General features: G+C 35.9%; 1 protein-coding gene across 3 annotated transcripts; it reads right to left on the reverse strand.

Moving 5' to 3' along the window:
• Positions 1-1,002: 1,002 nt before the first annotated feature.
• Positions 1,003-20,096, reverse strand: LOC134816354 (protein O-linked-mannose beta-1,2-N-acetylglucosaminyltransferase 1-like). Of its 3 annotated transcripts, none has more exons than XM_063825164.1 (5): positions 20,053-20,096; positions 6,152-6,354; positions 5,676-5,917; positions 5,413-5,518; positions 1,003-3,077 (listed from the first exon to the last, which is right to left on the reverse strand). In XM_063825164.1, the coding sequence occupies exons 2-5, from the start codon at positions 6,351-6,353 to the stop codon at positions 1,570-1,572; spliced, it is 2,058 nt and encodes a 685-aa protein (XP_063681234.1). In that variant the 5' UTR covers position 6,354; positions 20,053-20,096; the 3' UTR covers positions 1,003-1,569. The 3 variants fall into 3 exon arrangements, with proteins under 3 accessions (XP_063681234.1, XP_063681235.1, XP_063681236.1); XM_063825165.1 differs by having other exon boundaries at positions 1,036-3,077; positions 6,152-6,370; XM_063825166.1 differs by lacking the exon at positions 20,053-20,096 and adding an exon at positions 12,540-12,557 and having other exon boundaries at positions 1,036-3,077.
• Between the last annotated feature and the right edge of the window lie 2,428 nt (positions 20,097-22,524).

Here is a 22,524-nt window from a genome sequence, read left to right on the forward strand (position 1 = left end):
TATAATGCCCTATTTGGGGGAAATAAGATGGTCGCGGTAAATCGGGGTTTGCGGTAAATCGGGGTTTGCGGTAAATCGGGGTTTGCCGTAAATCGGGATTTTACTGTATATAGAACGCAGTGCAACATGTTTGTTTATGCCTTATAAACAAAACATACGTTACACTGCACTTCGGTGCATTTTACATCACGTTATACAGTATGTATACGAAATAAACACTAAAACAATACAGATTATTCACTCTGCATATTGCATATTATATAGGCAGTTCATAAGGATGCAGTCAAATTCTGTCAAACTACTGACACTCAATCAGGACACTATGATATGTAATTGCACTTCTTAGTTTCAAGCAACACCCTGTCATGGTAAGAGAGGAGTATACACTGTACACTGTACACTTTAAACTGTACACTGTAAACTGTACACTGTACACTGTACACTGTACACTGTACACTGTACACTGTACACTGTACATGTAACATGTGGATTGTGTATACTTTACAGGCCAACACCCAACTCTCCACAACATTTGTAGTTAGTAAGTTTGTGTGTGCAGACTCTAGACAGTGCAAATTAGCTGATGATTTCCGGAACATCACTGCCATAATAACATAATGATTAATTAATTGCTCATTATGTACATAATACACTGAACATACGCCACGTGCAGTACGACTAAGTACCTGTATATTACAAGGTCTAACTACACACCAGTTATCAAGACAGTTACTGAGCTACAGACAGTGGATATCTCTCTAGGGAGTTTTCAGGTCTCTCAACCTTACTTAGTTGACTGTGTCCCACAACCAAACACCTTGCCTAGAAGTCCGGCTCTATATATACTATAATGATCCTGGACCTAAGTGACAAGCAGCTCTACATTTAAAAAAATACTGAGCTAACCCTCCTTGCGGTGAGGCTACAACAGTGAGCTCTGTGAGGTAGGTTATTTTTATCTTTTTTATTATAATAATTCTCGTTCAAAGTGGTCAGATGTTCAATGTATATAACGAGTATCATATTTGTTTTGTTGAGTGCCAATTTAAAAAAAGTACAAAACATCTTGTCAAACACTTGTAAAATGTAGAAGGGCGTCACCTTCACAACACAACGAAGTAGTTATAGGAATCTGGGTACATTGCAGCTAGATTCTTATAGTTACCCATGTTTATTAAGTAACCTGGGACCCACATTATCATTAATAATCATTAAATTTACACAAGGATGAAGTTAAAGTCTAAATTGAAGAATTGGCAATCGAGAAACATCATTATTGAAAATGAAATGAGTTAGTTGATTAACAGAGTTGGTACAGGAGATCAGTGAAGGGAAAATAAAAGCCAATCTTCACAGAGTATGAAATTCTGAATTATATATTATGAAATTTCTTTGTTAATCGTAATATTTTATACATCTTAAATACTACGGAAATTGTAACAAAATTGTCAAAGCGGTCAAAGAAATTCAAAATGTCAGACATTAATACAATAAAATACTTTAAAACGTAAACACAAAATAACTCAAACTTACAAATAATAAATTCTAAAATTAGCAAATACCTATTACCTATAGGCCATTATCTATTTCATCTTTATATTTAGCAATCCGTATTGGCGGAATTTCTTTCGGCATAAACTGTTTACCATACTTAGTCATACTGCCGACAATCAATAGTCTATTCCCTCTAAAATGGGTCCTCAAAACCCCATTAAACATTCCTCGAACCTTGTCTACATTCCACAAATTAAGACACCCAGCAATAGCCAGTGCTTGCTTAGTTTCTCTGGAATCTCTCTGATAGTAGTAGAGAACTAGTAAGTCCTCTCCTTCAGTTATAAAATGTTGATCACAAGGATTTTCAGTGTGATCGACCGGTTTAGCCCGTGATATAAGGTCGGATAAAAGCTCACTGTAGGTTTTAGGACCTAGCTTATCTAAACCTTGCAGCTGATAATGCGAATCCTTTGCTAGCACATGTTCTCTAAAATAACCATTGAAGAACTGGTTGTAGACGTTCGCTCCAGTTTTACCAATGTGATAAGTTCTAGAAACATCCGGGTAGAGCGTATCTAGACCACGCCCTTTTAACACATCCCTCATGAATAGATCCCAGCTGTATCCTTGACAACATGCCGGCCAGGAAGGTTCAACGACTTCCAGCCAGAACTTCCTGGATAGTAACCAGCCAAGCCCAGGGAAGAAATCTGTGCGATAAATCATCGTGGAGTCCTTAGCGGAGTGTCCATAACCGTTATCATTCCAAGCACTTGCACTGAACAGAGTTTTATCTGAACGCAAAACTGGAACTAACTGGCTGAAATAATCGAAGAAGTCAGGACTAACGATCAGATCATCTTCCATGATAAAAACAAACTCTTTATCAGGATGCATTGCCCAGAGGACGTCGAGTGAGCGCTTGTAGTTTGTAGCGATATGGTCAGCTTGATTGAATGTGTCTTCTTTGTGATTTTTAGAATCAGTTTTAGGGAACCTCACCAGTCTTATTCCAAACTGTCTGGCAACAGCGAACGTCTCCAGATCGTAACCATCCTGAAACACTACCACGTTCTCAGCCACAAACCCGGGTGCTTTGAAGAAACCAGATAAAACTTGTCGGAGATAAGATCCCCTATCCCCGGCTATAATAGCGATAGGGAAGGTGCTAGTAACGAAGTGTCCCCCTGTGTTAACCACAGGGTCAGGTATTGCCCATGTCTTCTTACAAAACTCTCCGTAGTTATCATATGTAGCACAGAACTCTTTATGAGAGGCTGCCAGCACTTCATCATCATCTATCTTGTTGGGAATACACTGGGATATAGCAACAGGGTCAGGCCAGGAGGAAGTGTCAAGTGAAGACTTCATCGCCTCGTAGGGTGATATTGAGGTTATTCCAACCTGTCCAATAAAGACCCAGCTGTATCTCCAGCCTAGGTCGTAAATCAGGGTACTGCCGAGTTGCTCTATTGTTTGTTTAGCTTCGTTATTCAGTGCTGTACTCGCTTCGTCTTGTGCTACCATCACTACAAAACGGTCGTCGTTCAGATTCTTTAGGATATCCACCATGTCCGTCCCTGAAATTTTTGTGAAATATTAGACAGTTCCGGCAAACATGGAAATCGACAGTTGATTTTTATAGGTACACTGTACAATCTGCACATTTCCCTTCCGGAACTATATGCAGTGTATAGTATACACGATACACGAAAATCGAAATACATTATGAAACACGCCTCATATGACACTTGGAACATAGTACATTATTATTAGTAGTATATTATGGATTGTTATTGGCTGAATGTATTGACAATAAGGAACCTTCATTCCAACTGTTAATTCTAGAACGTTTCTAAGATTGCTTGACATTGCTTTATATCAAGTTTCTTAGTCACGCCCACCTATAATGATAATGATAATGACAAAATAGCAGACTATACATATAATTATGATGGTTGTGTACTGACACAGCCAAATAAACTGTGTATTGGTTAGTTACTGGGGGAATGATCACAGAGTATTGGAAATTAACCTGCTACACCGATTAAGTAACTTAAGGGGGCATACACCAAATCTGTCCAGACCAAATGACCTCATAGGCAGTTCAGTGACCTTCTAGCGCACCGTTTCCACACCAAAAAAAAATATTTTGAGGATACCCATTTTTGTAATCGAGCATTTCCTGGTTAGAGTGGAATTTTCGGAAAAACACAATTTGTTTCGTGGAGAGGCTATAAGTTAATCATTTCTTGCGGTATCGGGTTGAAATTTTGCTCGCCGTCTATTCACATCTATTTCAAGGTGTGTGTAAAATCTTGATATCGTATCTAAAAAGGCTGGTGTGTTATAAATTTTTAAAGTTAACAAAAGTCAAAAAGTTGAAATTGTCCTTTTCAGACTTATTTTAACCAAAAAGTCAGTCAGGGAAGATCGGATTGATTTGATGGTTGACATAAACTTGTTCTCTGAATTCTGGCGCAGTTTTTGATGCCCTCTAAAATGTTTCTCCTCATTTGTGTTCAGATCTATTGGACTTCAAAGCCAAACAACAAATTTAGGCACATATTTCATTTTAAATATTTACTGATTTTTCTAAAGTTTTGATAGGAATGTGCTAGTGACTTTGTGAAGGGTGCAAAATAACCGCAACTAGCACATTTATATATGAGGTATGAACAACAAAACACCCTAAAATGCTTCCCTTTAAAGTTATGGGAGAAAATGTGATTTTTTGGCTTTGCAGATAAAAAATCACATTTTCTCCAATAACTTCAAAGGGAAGCATTTTAGGGTGTTTTGTTGTTCATAACTCATATATAAATGTGCTAGTTGCAGTTATTTTGCACCCTTCCAAAAGTCACTAGCACATTCCTATCAAAATTTTAGAAAAATTAGTAAATATTTAAAACGAAAAATGTGCCCAAATTTGTTGTTTGGCTTTGAAGTCTAATAGATCTGAACACAAACGAGGAAAAACATTTTAGAGGGCATCAAAAACTGCGCCAGAATTCAGAGAACAAGTTTATGTCAACCATCAAATCAATCCGATCTTCCCTGACTGACTTTTTGGTTAAAATAAGTCTGAAAAGGACAATTTCAACTTTTTGACTTTTGTTAACTTTAAAAATTTATAACACACCAGCCTTTTTAGATACGATATCAAGATTTTACACACACTTTGAAATAGATGTGAATAGACGGCGAGCAAAATTTCAACCCGATACCGCAAGAAATGATTAACTTATAGCCTCTCCACGAAACAAATTGTGTTTTTCCGAAAATTCCACTCTAACCAGGAAATGCTCGATTACAAAAATGGGTATCCTCAAAATATTTTTTTTTGGTGTGGAAACGGTGCGCTAGAAGGTCACTGAACTGCCTATGAGGTCATTTGGTCTGGACGGCACAAACCACTGTTTTGGTGTATGCCCCCTTAAGTGGGGAGCCAATCTCTTCCGTTAGTGTAAGACTAATTGGCTGTGTATTACAAGGACTAATTATACAACATTTACTGATCTGACTGTCCTGTCTAGTGTATGTATAAATGTCTTGTGACTAACGGTTCAACTTAGGAGTGAGGAGAAGCTTCCTTCGTGTAGATTATACAATATGTACTGTACAAACATTGAAAATGACAAGATATTATTGGTATATATTCACGTCCTACTGACATCCTAATATTATCTAGAAAGTTATAGAAAACTAAAAATAAAGTATAAATTCTAAAATACACTATGAACAAGGAATACAATGTATTCTTTCTTCTTAGTGTATTTTATAATTCAATACATACCAGGAGTACAGAAAAGCAGAACATAGAGCTTATCTATAGATAGATACTAAAATGTATTTAAAAACATGCCATAAACTTTAGGCATACCTCTAAAAAAGTATAAATTCTAAAATACATACCAGGGTTCTGATAAGTGTCGAAGCTATGCACACTGCCAGCAGTACCACGCTCTGAGTTTATCACGACCAGGTTTATTCCTCTACCTGTCTTCCAAGCAGGCAGCACCTGATTCAGGGTGTGTTTTCAGGTGACATTTTATCAATGAAGTTGCTTTATGGAGTACAGAAAAGCAGAACTTTTCATTTAAATTTTAATGATCATAGAGCTTATACGTAATCTATACTAAAATCTATTTAAAACATGCCATAAACTGTAGGCATACCTCTTTTCCATTCAAGCAAACTTTAGCTTTCCTAGGACCAGACTCAGCGTAGATGTGAACATGATTGTCAGGGCACTGAACCAGAGTAGGGCAGAGATCTGTAATCACTACATCCCCCTCCACGTGAGTAGCTAGTTCCTCACTCAGTACAGGTGGACCTGCAGCTTCTTGTGCGCTGTTTACTTTACCTGCTTGCTGGTCAGCTTCATGTTGTGCTATGGGGTTCACATCAAATCCTAGATCTGAAGAGTAAGTTTACGTCAACTAAATTACACAATATGAAAATGCTATCATATGAAAATGCTCTGTTTCAAAGATAATTTCACTGCTCCAAAAAAATTGAATTATTTATTTTAAGGGAACATATTTGCTTTTTAAGTTAAATATTCTTAGGAATAAGATGTTTTTGAATTTCTCTGAAAAGGAAAATCGTACTTGCACTGAGAATTCAAATTCTTTGAATAATTAAACTTTACCTATATGAGGCAGGTTCTCTTCCTGCTCGATGTAGTTGTTCTCATTGTAAATAGCAAGTATCATCTGAGCATTGATGTAACAGAGGGCGATGATGAGGAATATTGCTATGCGCTCTGTGGTAAGTGGGCCTTTCTTCCACGTTAGAAACCTCTCCAGGCGAGATTTAGGGCCATACAACCGCAGTCTACGAGCTTTTGTCATTCTAGAATAAGTCCATTCTTATTGTAATAGAGAAATGTATAAGTTGGGTAGGTTTTAAACATCAAGATATATTTAATATTCTATAAAATTAATAAAAAATATACTTCTACAATAGAGAAGTATTCTAGAATAAGTCCATTCTTATTGTAATAGTGAAAGGTATAAGTTGGGTAGGTTTTAAACATCAAGATATATTTAATATTCTATAAAATTAATAAAAAATATACTTCTACAATAGAGAAGTATTCTAGAATAAGTCCATTCTTATTGTAATAGAGAAAGGTATAAGTTGGGTAGGTTTTTAAACATCAAGATATATTTAATATTCTATAAAATTAATAAAAAATATACTTCTACAATAGAGAAGTATTCTAGAATAAGTCCATTCTTATTGTAATAGAGAAAGGTATAAGTTGGGTAGGTTTTTAAACATCAAAATATATTTAATACTCTATAAAATTAATAAAAAAATATACTTCTACAATAGAGAAGTATTCTAGAATAGGTCCATTCTTATTGTAATAGTGAAAGGTATAAGTTGGGTAGGTTTTTAAACTTCAAAATATATTTAATATTCCATAAAATTAAGGGGGTGTAATGAAAAAGATTCTTCTACAATAGTCGAAGTGATTTAAAAACTCGTTTCACTCAATGACATGTCATCCATCCAATGTGTAATATGTATCGTTATTCTGGACCATGCTATAAACAAAATACCATGGTTTTTTTTTTATAGAATAAGCTGCTTTTTACCACATTTTGCAAAAGATAAGGTTTATTGGAGGTCAAAGAATACAAAAAATTAGTGACATTTTTATTCAGTGAATTTTTTTAAGTGAATGTACACAATCCATATCAAAATAATGAAACGACTTAATAAAACTAGATGTCAAGGTTTCAATTTCATCTCTTCTTTGCAGTACATTGCAACAAATCACATGGCACAATGACGCTTTTTAGAACTTACATAACATGAGTGAGATACAAAATGGCTAAATCAAGGCCAATAGACGGGAAGAGTAATAATATAGCAGAGACAGCAAGTAGAACAAAACATAGTGGCTCATGGAAACAATGAATCAACTTCCTGCTTGAACTGTGGATCCCCTCAGCAAATTGTATAACATTTACAGTAAAATATCTGACAAATTTGCTTGTACAAATGTAGGTGACATGCAATAATGTGCTACGTAGCAGGTCGAACCCGAATGATGTTTTGATGTGATTTGTGTCCTGACTTAACATTTCTTTCTTCTGGTGATTAAAATATGACGCACAGCAATTCCACACCTCCAGAATCCAGATGTTATGAAGATTGAAGGCTAGTAGGAAAAAGAATTCTTTCTCAGGATGAAATACCTCTCTTCATAGAAATCTTTCTTCTCTGTAGATTTATGAATGGTTTAAGCAGGCAGGTTCAGCCTAAATTTATTGTGGAACTTGATTTCACGGTAGCCATTTGGCCAACAAATTAAGGGCCATTGTCGAAATTTTGAGAGGTTCACGAACCAGTGCCCAAAATAAATATATATATATTTTTATTTTTATAATTCGAACAACATACATAAATAAATTCAGCAATCGTAATTGTCTAACTATAAGTTTGGACACCTGAAAGTAAACTTATGTCAACAAATAAATAAATAGAAACGTTATAAATTTTAAAACTAGAGTAGAAAACAAAACCCTTCATAACTTATATAAAATTATGTTATAAAATGGTCAACTAAAAACTAAAAATAAAATTGAAATATAGTAAAAGGTCATTCAAACAATGTGTACATTCAATTAAATCAAGTGATGCAAGTGGCAGAGCACAATCAAATTAAGTATTGCATTTGGCAGAGCACAATACATTGCTACCAATATTTTTAAACTTTAACAATTAAATATATAGTACACACAAGTTTCAAAACACAATAGGCTCTACTCCATTATAGGGGCAGGGATGAGGTTGTGTGAAACTTCTGTGCATCGATGAGCCTGTCATATTTGATGCAGATGTCCACCTTCCATAAATTCACATCACAACAAGTACAACATGCAGTTCATTCACCATTAAACACTTCCGACCTTTTTGCAGTCTGCATCTGACAAATGACATCACATCCAACATCACAGTTAGTAAGTACCTAGCTTTGTGTTTTGTAATTGTGAAGCCTCAAATGCCATTCCTCCTGTTATACTTAACATCAAGTGCTTAAAAATGGTGAAGGAATTCAAAACACGGTCACCAAATTTTTTTTGAGCCAAAATTAAAAATCCTTAAACACAAATTGGTCAAAATATCGCTTACTGAATGTAATTTAATATTTTTTATAATTCTGACCAAGTGCAGCACCGCGCGGCACAACAAAATATTTGGCAAGTTTTTTTAAAATTACAAATATATATATTTACGTTTATAATTTGAATTTTTAAATTTGTAGTTAGTTGATCATCGTTTGACTTAATGTCGTAAATGCATTTCATTTAACAGACAAAATTGTAACTGTGTATATTTTATTTAATAATTTAAAATGTTGAATTTCGCCTATGTTATATTGAAATCGCGCCGCGCGCATATTATAGACTGTATAAATCGAGCGCTGTATTGTATTATTTGGCAATACTCATTTATAACTGGAGGGATGAGTATTTTGTATTCTCGGACCTCGGTTCGTCTTTTCTGTAGTTCTTTGTTCTTGTTTGCTAATTATGAAGTAACCCGTATACTCATCAATCATATGCGCATTATCATAATTTATAGTAGCAGTCGATACAATTTCTATGCCAGCCATTTTCTTACACTATTTATGAAACCTAAGTATCTCGTGACACTCACTCAGGACTGCTCCCATTAAAAAGGTCTTCAGCATTCTTGACTAACAAAATTGTCTTCTCAGCATTGGTACGATAGACATACCAAGGACCAATTTTCAAATAGTCTATTCCACCATTGCATTGGAGAAGATGGATGAAGCTCCCATAGGCAAAGCTCCCATCAGCGTACTTAACCATGATTAGTAAGTAAGTAAGTATAAGTAAGTAAAGATTATGACATAACATCATCACAAGTGTCTACAAAATATCATTGCACTAAATAAAAAAATAATTTAAATAAATATATTTTTCCATCAACATTAATAATTTATCAAATTCAATTTTATTAATTAATAAAATCTAATACATTATCTATAAATAATTCATTAATACTTCCCAGTGGAATAAAGATTTATGAAACGCTTCTTTGCCACAAAAGGATGAAACCAAAGATATTCATTATGTGTCTCCTTATTGCTTAAATAACTGGGTCCTTCAATTTTCCCTAAAACTTCATTCGAAACATTCCAAAAATAAAAATCATTTACACTGTTTTTAGAAATCATTTCTTTCTTAAATCCTTCCAATCTAACTTTAAAGCTTAAAACTGTCGAGCAGTTCTTGACATCTGAAGGGAGTTTGTTCCAGTAAGGAATGACTCGCTCCGGAAGAAAAGAAGACTGGAGATTCTTAACTTTAGTTACACTCTTATTACACCTATTGGTTGAAACTAGATTAAGACCAGATCTGCTCATTCTGAACAAACCCGATCCATATTCAGTCAAACCACTAGTTACTTTAAAAGCTTCGATAAGGTCCCCACGTATTCGCCGCTCTGCCAGCGTTGTCAAATTGAGGATATCCAGTCTGCAGCTGTATGGAAGAGTACCCACCTCATCAATAAGACGGGTAAACCGCCTCTGGACGCTCTCCAGCTCCAAAACAGTCCCCCAACTTCCATGAGCCGCAACTGGATTCCACAATTGGACACAATACTCAAGATGAGGTCTTATCAAAGCTTTATAAATAGCTATCATTACAACCTTTTCTCTAATAACTAAGTTCCTTACAATCCAGCAGATCATACGATTTGCTTTAGAAATACATGCTTTTATCTGTTCATTCCAAAGCAAGGAGCTATGGGTAATAACCCCCAAATCTTTTTCCTGTGCAGATACTTCTAGTTCTACTCCATTTACAATATAATTCGAGTTAGGATTATTATTCAAATTAATATGGACTACTTTACACTTGGCAGGATTGAAGTTTAAGTGCCAAATACTCTCCCAAATTTCGAGTTCTAAAGTATCATCAGATACACTTCTATGGTTAGCTGCATTACAAACTAACTTGAGATCATCTGCAAATAATTTAATCTTATTTTTAACATTGTCAGGTAAATCGTTTATATAAAGAATAAATAGCAAAGGACCCAATACTGACCCCTGGGGAACACCAGATAACACGTGTTTCACCTCAGACCATTGTCCTTCTACACAAACCCTCATGGTTCTGTCTGTCAGAAAGTCTTTTATAACATCTAAAACTTTTCCCTTGACCCCAAACCCCTCCAATTTAGATAGAAGTCTAAAGTGGGGGACTGTGTCAAAAGCTTTACTAAAATCAAAATACAAAAGATCGACAGGAGCACCTTCGTCTAAAATATCAAGAATATTATCAAATGTCTCTAAGAGATTAGATAGACAAGATTTACCCTTCACAAATCCATGCTGATGTTTTGAAATTCGTTCTTCTAAAAATGTTAATAAATGTGCCCTCAACAACTTTTCATACACTTTGCACAAAATACAAGTTAATGAGACAGGTCTATAATTTAAGGGATCAGATTTAACACCCTTTTTGAACAATGCTACAACAGATGCTGTCTTCCAAATGTCAGGCAGGACTCCTGTTTCTGAACACTTAACAAATAATTTAGTTACAGCTTCAACAAACTTTTCATCGTATGCTAAGGATTTCAACAACTTTGGATGAACGCCATCCGGACCAGAACTCTTAAAAACATTAAGCTTTAAAAGCTGCTTCTTGATATCAGAACTGCTAATTTCCATATCATCAATAACCTCTTTGTTATAACTTATTAAAAATGAGCTCACTAATGAAGCATTGCAACTGTTTTTAATATAAATAATAGAACCTCCACCTCCACTTATGTTGCTAGTGGAGTTATCGATTTTAAAATCTCTGTCTTTTCTAAACATACTAAAACCTTCAATAAAAATTTCAGCATCTAAAATATCACTATTAAAATGAGTTTCTGTAATGCAGATTACATGAATGGATTTATAAACTGATAGAATACATTTAAGTTCATCAATTTTATTAAATAGTCCATTAGCATTAGTATAAAAAATATTCATGGGCTGACTACATTCTTTATCACTGCTATTTACTTCTTCTCCACCTTTTTCTCTGTCTTTTCCTTCTCTGCTTCTTCCCGCCTCTTCTTCCTCTCTTCTCTGGCTAAAAAACGGATCTCTCGGTCTGCTCTGCAGAGATCCAGATTTATCCAGTATGATGACTCTTTCCAGCCCTTGCCATGGTTGGAATAATAGTTAACTGACTCCTCGTCAGCTGTCTGGATGATCAATGGCCGACAGGAGTCTGGCTTACCTGGATCCACTTTACCTGCACGATGGCAACTGATAAAGTCACTTTTTTCAATCTTTAGTGTCTCCTTGCAGAACTTCGAGTCCTCTTCCTGGCGTAACTTGGAGTTAGCTTTCTTGCTCTCTGGTACATTCAAAACACACAGATTGAGCTTCCTTAAATTTCGCTCATATGCATCAGTGTGCATCTTTGTCTGAACTTTACTGACAACACTTTGTGAAGCTTGCTGTAGGCTCATTTCTTCCATAACTTTCTTCTGACTATTTGCAGTAACATCAGCGAAGGACTGGAAAGCCTGGTTCACTATCTTTGATATTTCTTTAGGTTTTTCAGACTCAAAGTTAGTTGGAATGTTCTCGTTCACTGCGTTTTCAACAACCCCTCTGATACAAGGTGTAAGAGCCTCAAGTTCCTGCCTAATAACATTCCGTAGTATTTTTGTTTCTTCATTATCAGGGTTCGAGGTCTGAGTCCTTTTGCTTTTTATGTAAGGTGATATAAAACAATTCTGACAACGCCAGTTAGACAGATGGTCGCCTTCTTCTTGTGTCAGACCTGTCAGTCCAACACAGCAATAATGCCAGTACATATCACAGGTTGCACAAGCTAATGAAAACTCCTCTGCGATATACCTTCTGCATTCACAACTACGGTCTCCTTCATCTTCAGTTACATCCGTTTCTGCTGTAGCACCAGTTTTCTCTGGACTTTTCTTGACATTTCGTTTTCGTGCCGTTTCTCCTCGTGTCATACCTCAAATTATTTGTTATATAGTAGTGTTGAAAGTATTAAAACTGATTGTATCTGTATAGGTTACAAGATTGTATAATCTCCTAACCAAAGATATCAGATAAAGAGCTTTGATTGATGTTTTTTAGGAACTGGTGAAACAGTGGGCAGGTTGTTGCAAGAACCTGATCTCTGTGTAAACTGTTGAAAACATTAGATTTTAATTCAATAAAGTGAGACAGTAACACTAGTGGATGATAGAAACATAAACTTCAAACGAGGAATACAAATCAAGTCAGACAAAGCCTCCTGGAGTTTCTGCCATCCTGTAAATGGTATATAAGATTAACATCAGTCCTCTTTTAGTTTTTCTTTCTGTTTCTTCACGGTATCCGGCTTTATTAGGCGATCTTCACGGATACCAGAACATGTAGCAGGAGAACTTATTCGTTAGGCGTTGGCAGCTGTTTAGAAATGCTTCTTCTGTAGATCTTTATAAATCTTCTTTCTTCTGTGTATAAATGGCCATATGTGAATGATGATTAAATGAGATTTCCTTAAACCAGCTTGTTCACTGTGGTCTTTTACATTTCTGTACCACATCTTTGCAGCATCTGACAGTCCATAAACACATTTGTTCAGCTTCCACAGTATTCCTGGTTTATAGCATTCCTTTGGAGGGGTAAGATAAACTAGTCGCTCAATTGGTTTACCTTGTAGAAATGCTGAGGTTATATCAAGAGAATGAATAGGCCACTTCATTGATGCTGCTACTGTGAATAGAAGTCTTAGAGATTCTTTTCGACAAGTAGGACTGACTCTTTCGGTACTATCAAGAGGAATTTCCTCAAAACCTCGAGCTACCAAACGGGCCTTTTTCTTATGACCATTGTCATTTGTGACCCACCTTGTCGAAATGGGGACAAACTGATCATCTACTTCGTGAGCCTCAACCTCTTCATACACATTGTTTTGCTTCCATTTTTCGATTTCGTCAGTCTTCTGTGACTTATAGGGGTCAGTGTTTAACACTTCGATACTGACCTTCTTCTTCTCATACTTTGACTTAGCTTTGCAGAACTTCTGCTCCTTTGTAGACATTGATTCCTCTACATTAGTTTCGTTGCTTTGTGGTATATTATCTGTGCTTACAGTATTATTATCATCCTCTTCAGCAGGAGCAATATCGAAAGCGTTCAACAGAACATCATTTTTCAGCATTTGAGTTGCATTGTAAAATTCTTCAACAGTGGGATTAGGCTCATCTGGTGGATCGGTCCCACTTACTTCGGAAACATCTTTTGAGTACAGTTCATTTACGTTGACAACATGAATCCGGTGGCATCGAACAATATACCCACCATGTCTTACAACTACAACTTTCTTGTCCACACCTATAACTGTTCCTGGTCCTCGCCATCGCTTATCATCATTTCTTTTGTAGTATACCATATCACCCGACTGTATCTCATCAGTGTACACTTCTCTAGTTTTTGATCTAATGGCTCGTCTGATCATCTCACTAGCTTCGCTTTCCATCATTCTTTTTCGAGCACTGTAGATGGCAGAGATGTTCTTGGCAACAGTTTCACTTGGACTCTCATCTTCAACAATCGTTGGACTAACATAGGGATCATCAATAGAAGTGAGAGATGGATTTTTGCCAAAGATTAACTGATATGGCGAGAAACCATTTACATTTGCCAAAGTGTTCTTGGCATGACAGGCCCATGCTAAAGCAACTTCAACTGAGCATTTAGTATCTTCCATGATCTTTATCATACTGTTAGACAAAAGGGCATGGTGCCGTTCTACAAGGGCATTGCTCCAAGGTGCTTCAGCTCCAGTAGTGATGATATGAACGTTGAATTTCTCACAGAGGTCAACAAAACTTTTGTTAACATATTCCCCTCCATTGTCACTCATGAACTTCTTCGGTGGTCCAAAAGTGTTGATCCAGTGTGTAAAGACACTTTCCACAATGGTTTCCTTGTCTTTTGACCTGATAACTTTTGCAGCAGAGAATCTGGTTTTATGGTCAATCATTAGAATTAGAATTAGAATCAAATTTACACAGCAATACAATAAGAATAAAAATAATTTAAGAAGCTTCAATCTGCTGTGCAGGACATTCAAGTCAGTCGAAAACTGTTAGCAGAACACCCTTCTAGGGACATAAGGATATAGTATGTAAAACATAATGAGTAATAAATTAATGAGTGATAAAATAAGATATGATTTAACAGTGAACTGTGGGCATGAAGGTAACAATTAAGATTACATAGATGCCCACTTTGGGATTACATTAGTAATGTTATTTACAGTTATATACAGAGAAGTATAGAACAATAATAGATTGGCAATGATAACAAATGGGAACGAATAAAGGAGATGTTTAAAGTTCTATATTTCTGGAAAAACCTAGGTCATATATAACGCAGGGGGCCTTTCCACCCGACAAAAACTCCAGCACCATAAAATTTGTTTCAGTTGTCACATAGCTAGAGTGTAGAAATAGTCGAAACTATTGTTTATTTCATAGGATGAGACTCCTTGAATTACATCTGACATAAATTTAGATTTCATACATTGTGAGAATTTTACACTACATTCTATAGTCCTTATGTTCTCTGGAATTGTATTCCAACATTTTGCACCTAAATATGTAAAGGTTTTGTGTGTTCTGGATTTGTGAATATAAAGGTTGCACCTCTCAGCATCACGTGATCCTCCGGATACATAAGAAAATTTATCTGTGAATGATGATGGTGCAGCCTCATTAAGAATTTTATACATATACGTTGATAGATGGAGTTGTCTTCTTAAGTGTAAGGGTAACCACTTCATATTTCGATATACATTTACTGATGGTTCCTGCCAATGAACATCCAGAGCAATTTTTGCTACTTTCTTGTATAATATATCAAGAGAATTAAGTTTGGTTTTGGCAGCCCTACACCATATTATATCCAGGTAGTCAAATTGGGGGAGCATAAGAGCATTTACAAACATTTTTCTATATTTCAGTGGAAGAAGATTTTTCGACCTGTATAATGCCCCTATTCTTTTAGCAATTTTTGATTTCACATAATCAATATGGTCTTGAAAGTTCAATAAATTGTCTATCATGAGACCTAAATATTTTTGAGATTTAGTTTCTTCTATAAATAGGCATTCTTTTTCCAAATCCAGAGGGATTGACAACGTGTCCAGATTAGGTGATCTATCAAATACAATGAATGAAGATTTTGCAGCATTTAGTCCTAGCTTGTTGATTCTAAGCCATTCATACACAATTTTCATATCCTTAATTACATTCTCATATATGCCTCGGGAAATGTTATCAAAATATAGTGCACTATCATCTGCAAATAAGTAAACAGTAGATTGTGTGCAATTTCTACTGAGATCATTTATGAATAAACTAAATAGAATTGGTCCTAATATGCTACCCTGTGGCACACCTGTTTTAACAGGGAGTGATGTGCTTACATTACCACGTATTTTGGTGTGTTGCGTTCTGTCCCCAAGGTAGCTTTTGAACCACTTTATGACAAAGCCATCAACTCCATAATACTTAAGTTTTTTTAATAAAATATTATGGCTTACTGTGTCAAAGGCCTTTTTGATATCTAAGAATACAATTGCAGGTTTCTTCTGTGATTCCTTAGACGTAAATATTTTATCAAATAGATTAAGCATTAGAAAAGTGGTGGAATGATCTTTTCTAAAACCATACTGATGGTTGGTAAGCAGTTTATTTGTTTCAACATACTCTGTAAGCTGTTGGTTAACAAAATATTCTATGCATTTTCCAAGTAGGGGGAGTATGGATATTGGCCGGTAGTTATTTGGATCATTAGGGTCACCAGTTTTAAGAATTGGAGTGACTGATGCAATTTTACATGCCAACGGCATTGTTCCACTTTTCATACTAAGGTTTATAATATGAGCTACTGGATCGATGATTTGGGGAATAATATACTTATATATTTTAATGGGCATGATATCGTTAATCGATTTATCTGATGGTATACTGAGTATATATTCTTTTACTTGTTCAACAGTCACCTCTTCGAATACAGAGAGTTTACACTCTGTTGGAGGCGGCATATATTCTAGGAAGTCGTCTGAATCCTTTTCCTTAATCGATTCTTGTATTATTGTACCAACTGTGGCAAAATGCAGGTTAACTCCGTTAACATTTAAGTTGCTTGGGGAAGAGCTACTTATTTTTCCAGGTAAGTTTGAAGCATGTTTGATAGTTTTCCAAATGCCTTTTAAATCGTTTTTTGCACTTTTCACAGTAAGGTCCTGAACAATATTTGTACGTCTGTTTTCTTTGGATAATTTTGTCACATAGTTTCTTTGGGGACGATAGTTATCCCACGAAGTAGAGCATTTCTTATGTAGTTCACTTTTTCTGCATTTACATATTCCATTAATACAATTACACTTGAATTTGTTTAATTGTCCTAAACACTTTTTATACTTTCTGAAAAGCATCTTCTTCTTCCGTATTTCTGCCAACAGTTCTTTAGAGGGATTACAGAGAAAGTTACTATTACATTTTATCTGTTTAGGTGGACAGTAATTATCATACGATTCCTGGATGTGATGATTAAGTCCATCTAGGGCATGGTCTACATTAGTACAGCTTAGAATATTACTGTAGTTGCTGCAGGATCCCAGAAAATAGCTTAAGGCTTTCAGATTGTTTAAGGAGTGGTCTCTGATAAGAACCTTCTGGAATTTACTAGCTTTACTTACTTTAAAGTCGAGAACACATTTGAGAGCTTGGTGATCTCCTATTCTATCATCAAGTACTTTACACTCTATGAAATTAGAGTAACAGTTAGTCATGACAACATCTATTGTGCTCTGCGTTATCCTACCATCTAAGTTTGCAACTCTAGTAATTCCTGTAACAGTCTGTATCATTCCAAAGAGCTTCATTGTTATATCTAACTTTTTATAATCTAGATCAGATAAAGAGTTTTGGTTAACATTAACATCGCCAATCCATATTACTTTCTTACCTTGAAGTTTCATCATACATTCAGTCATATAATCAAGGAAAGTATCTAGGTGACAAAAGTTTTGTGATCTGTAGAAGCAGCAAATGTAAAGATTGGCATCCTTGAGTTGTATCCATATAGCTTCGATTTTAGAAATATCAGAGTAAGTTATATCTAAATTGAGTAATTTGTGGTTTACATTTTGGTTGATCAATATACCACACCCTCCTCTTCCTCTATCGTTAGGTCTATCACACCTTATAAAATCAAAGTTTAAGGGGAAGTTAAGTGTACTAGTGTCTATATCAGATTTAAGGTTTGTCTCATTAATTCCAATTATGTCAAGCTTTTCGCGAAATATTAGCTCCTGTAGTTCGAGAGTTTTTGCCAGATTAGTCAGGCCACCCTGTATATTACATAGACCAAGAGAGAGATTATCGTTTATTGAGGTACGAATGTGGTAATAATAAAGTTAAAAGGAGGACAAATCTATACGTTTCTTCTTCAAGCAATTTAAATAAAATTCATGACATTTAGTTTTATGTCATGCTGATTTATTTGTGACTTAATAATTTAAAATGTGATTCTTTGATAAAAGTATCAAATACTCATTTAACTACAGAACTTTCTACAATCTGAATGGAGAGACTAAGTTTGCTCATTGTGGGATAAATATTTTAAATGTTTCGCCAACCTGGCGATTCCCTTGATATTAAGGTGAACATTATCTATTCCCTTTTTGAAAAATACCTGTTTCCTTACTCCAGTAACTCGGCTGGTAAATAGTCTATTGGTACGTTCTAAATCTATATAATTTAACCCATGGCTAGAGCAGGTGTTAGAAATAAACCTATTTAATTCGTTGATAACTTCATTTTTGTTATAACTGTTCCTAGGTAAAATATTTATAACTGAAATTCTTGCTCCAATAAACATTCCCCAAAGTATACTAAGTATTTGATCAATTCCTTCTGTTGCATTTTTCATAGAAATATAATTGTTACAGACAGAATCTACGTAGTTTGTGCCTGTTAGTATGAAAACACGCTTTACATCCTTTTTGTCCAGTTTTTTAAACTCCTCATCATGTAACAGCCTATTTAACATTTGAGCAGAGTTCGCTCCAGGGTAGAAGAACACCTTAGCTTTCTGCTTCCTCGAACTTAGTAGAGTTCCGTTGAGGTCCCTGAACATACTGCTGCTGATGTAGATGGTATCAATTGGCAGGTCACTTGGGATCTGTTCAGGTGAAGGAGGCGCTGCAGTTGACTTGGCTGAACTCATAACTCTGGAATGGTGGACTTCAAATTCACTTTCGTTGTAGGGTACATATCCACTAGCTGTAGAAGGTGATTTTCTTGGTTGACTGCAGACAACTGGTTTGATAAGTCTAAAAGTTAAACTGATCCTTTTGTCTGTGCATAGTGGATCGGGACATAGTTCATGGTTGAATTGATGTTGGGACTTTTTGGACATAAGACATACATCTCCATGTTCTAAAATTAGGGAAGTCACCACTTGTCCTGTTTTGATTTCAGTCAACTGCATCATCCTGGAAGCACCAAGGGACACTGTTACAATGTACGAATCTTCTTCAATAAATTCTTCATTGTCACTATGAGCAGGCATATGTTCCTCTCCAGATTCATAGAGATTGACCAGAACACTGTTGTAGTTGTATTCTGGGAATAGCTCATCTAGAAAGGAACATATACTTGCCATGTAAGATCCCTGGGGGATCTTCTTTGGGTCATGCATTCCTCCACTGTACACGTAAGGATGTTTCCCAAAGTAGACTGATTTCCTGTTATGGAAGTGGTGGCTGAACTTTAATTCCTCAAATAAGATTTCAACAGAAAATTTGCTGAATGGTGCCTGTTCAATAAGTTCAACAGGTGTGATGGCGATATCAGGGATTTCATAGTCTGTAGTAAGGTCTGAACTTGACACAGGTGTTAAATCTAATCCTGCATAATATTCACCACTTCTTGGAATAACTGAGCCAGTGTCTGTAATCTCGCTGGTTGAAATGTCTATGTTGTTAGAAATAATTGATAGAGGTGCTTCTACATAGCCATCATCATCAATCAACAAAAATGATTCTGGTACCTCACATTCATTGTCATACTGAATGTTATTGTTGCTGGAGTCCGTTTGCACTGATACATCGAAACACTTGTATTGAGCAATTGATTGGTTTCCACTTTGAGGCGAAATAGTTTCATTAATCTCTGCTATTGTTTGTGAGGTTTGAACAATCTCCTCTAAAATGAACACTTTACGCTCCAGAAACTTCACGCGAGTTTCAAGATCTGAACAGTTTTTACATTTTGTATCACATTCCATCAATAATTTGCCGAAAAATGTTTCCAATGAATCGTTCATGATGTTGAGTTGGTTGAGTTTGTTGTAGATAAAAAGATTGATTGAAGTCGATTGAAGTTGATTGAAGTTGATTGAATAGATTTGATACCTCCAATTACATTACATTTTTGTCATGTTGGTCATTTTGGTCATACCTCAAATTATTTGTTATATAGTAGTGTTGAAAGTATTAAAACTCATGTGCTGGATGTAAATGTTTTTATTCTTGTCGTACACCTTAATATCCATGGCAACGGTATCATTGAAGTCTTTGGCTAAAGGCATACAGACTACTGGACGATTATTCGGTCGCTTGTATCTCTTGCACACATCACAGTTAGACGATACTGTGTCAATCTCTCGAGCAATTTCCTTGGTAAGCTGTCCTGCTGTTCTTAAGAGTGACTTTAACTTTTCAGGTGGGGGATGGGCGAATTGCTTATGTAGCTTAATCGCTATCTTTCTTTTGTCAGTACTTTCCATGGTCAGGTTTACAATTTCCTCTCCTGATTTACATAAGCAGACTTGTTGATGGATAGTATTCTTGCTCAGAGGGATGCTACAGTGTCCTGATTCATTGAAGATGATTTTCTGCTTTACACCAAAAGCCTTCACTGTGTCATCTCCAAAGTCCAATACCATTCTAGCATCTTTCATTGACTGTTTGCTAATCAGTAATGGAATCTGATCATCAACAACTTGTGCCACAATGTTCACCTGTTTGTCACATACAACGGCTGGGAATGTGCAGCATGTCCTTGACTTTGATGGTGCATTATCTCCAAATTTAAACGATACATGTTTCTCTTCATAGCACACCTTAACGAAATCTTCTGGAGACAGCGACTGAAGATAGACTTTCAACCATTCCTTTCCACAAACCGTTTTGTTGCATCCACTGTCAAGAACTGCTAACCCAAAGTTGTCACTGGTAAATTGGTCCATAACATTTGAGTTCTCTTCTTGGGCAGGAGCATTCATAAAGAGATTTACATTCTCACTCGTTACCTGATTTCCACTTTTGTTTATTCTGCGGCGTTCTGGACAATCTCTAGAAAAGTGGTAAATCGACTTGCAAACATTACAAGTAAAATGCCGCCCATATTTGTCTGTTGGGTTCATTTTTCTGTCACTTCTGACACCCGCAGCTACCTGATGTTGACTTTCCTGCTGTTGATTCTGTTGTCGGTATCCTCTGGCTCCTCTACCATTTCCTCTTCTAAAGCCATATCCCCGGTATCCTCTTCCCGAATAGCCACTTCTTCCTTGGCTGTAATATGCATGCTGCTCCATTTCCTGAGCATTCAGTACTTCATTTTCATTTTCGTATTCATCATACATATTAAACTGATTTTCAATACAGGAGTTACCAGTATAAAATGTAGAGTCTTCTTTAACTACACCAATCATTCTCTGGTGTGAACTTTCTGGATCTTTCATAGTTGTGATCTTCTTTATCGTTTCTTTCATGTTAGTGTATGTTAAGTCGCCACACATAGTAATGGCAACAGAATACTTGTAATCACTAACATTACAACTTCTAAGTAATTCATACGCTAGAACAGGTTGTGGAAGCTTAATATCATGCTCTTCCATTCGTTTTACAACTTTTTCGAATGACGAAATAAACTCCTTGACATCTTGGCTTCCTTCCCGACTTAACTTTCTGAACATGTCATAAGTCTTGAACTTTTCCTTAGCCAAATCTTCAAGATAAATTCCATCAAGGACCTCCAGGAGGCAGTCTAATCCCGATGTCTTTACTTCAGCACCTTCTACTGTGTCTGTTCTGCCATTTTGTAATACTTCAAGTGGAACTTCCACTGCCTCAGACTTAGCCTTCTGAGGTAACATAAAAACAATACATCCTGCTTGACGCTTTTCTTCGATCAATGTGGTTGCCGACCACAATTTCACTTCTTTCTTGAACAAAAGATAAGAATCTCCTAACTTAGGGATAGGTGGTCCACTACTGTTCACTTGATTTTCCGACATTTCCTGCTATCACTTTTAATTCAATAAAGTGAGACAGTAACACTAGTGGATGATAGAAACATAAACTTCAAACGAGGAATACAAATCAAGTCAGACAAAGCCTCCTGGAGTTTCTGCCATCCTGTAAATGGTATATAAGATTAACATTAGATGCATCAACAAGGAGAAGGTATTGCCAGAAGAGCTGCTACTTTTACAAAATAATAGTAAATAGCAAATGATTGGTTTGAAACAGAAACTTCCCACATCGTTCCAATATTATACTGTAACTTATTTAGGAGTTTAAATTCTGTCAATGCATCACTTAGGATCCTTCATCTGCTAATATCCCAAATTTACTCCTGATGTATTCAAGAAGACAAATATTTGTGCCCAATGCCCTGACAACTTAATTCACGCTGGTTGTATCAACATATTTATACAGGGGGGGGGGGGGGGGGGTGAGGGGGTTTAAAAGTCAGTGCACATACGTTGGCATTTATAGCTCAGTCACTGAGTCCCCAATTGAAATAATTGTTTCTGGTATGATTTATCACCACTCAATACTCATGCAAGGAATATGTCAAATTGAAAAATATTCACGTTAATTTTTTAAGAGAAGGTTAATTTTGGCATTTATTTGATAGTTTGGA

The sequence above is a fragment of the Bolinopsis microptera genome, chromosome 6, assembly GCF_026151205.1.
Source record: "Bolinopsis microptera isolate Bmic1 chromosome 6, MBARI_Bmic_1.0, whole genome shotgun sequence".
Classification (NCBI taxonomy): Eukaryota; Metazoa; Ctenophora; class Tentaculata; order Lobata; family Bolinopsidae; genus Bolinopsis; species Bolinopsis microptera.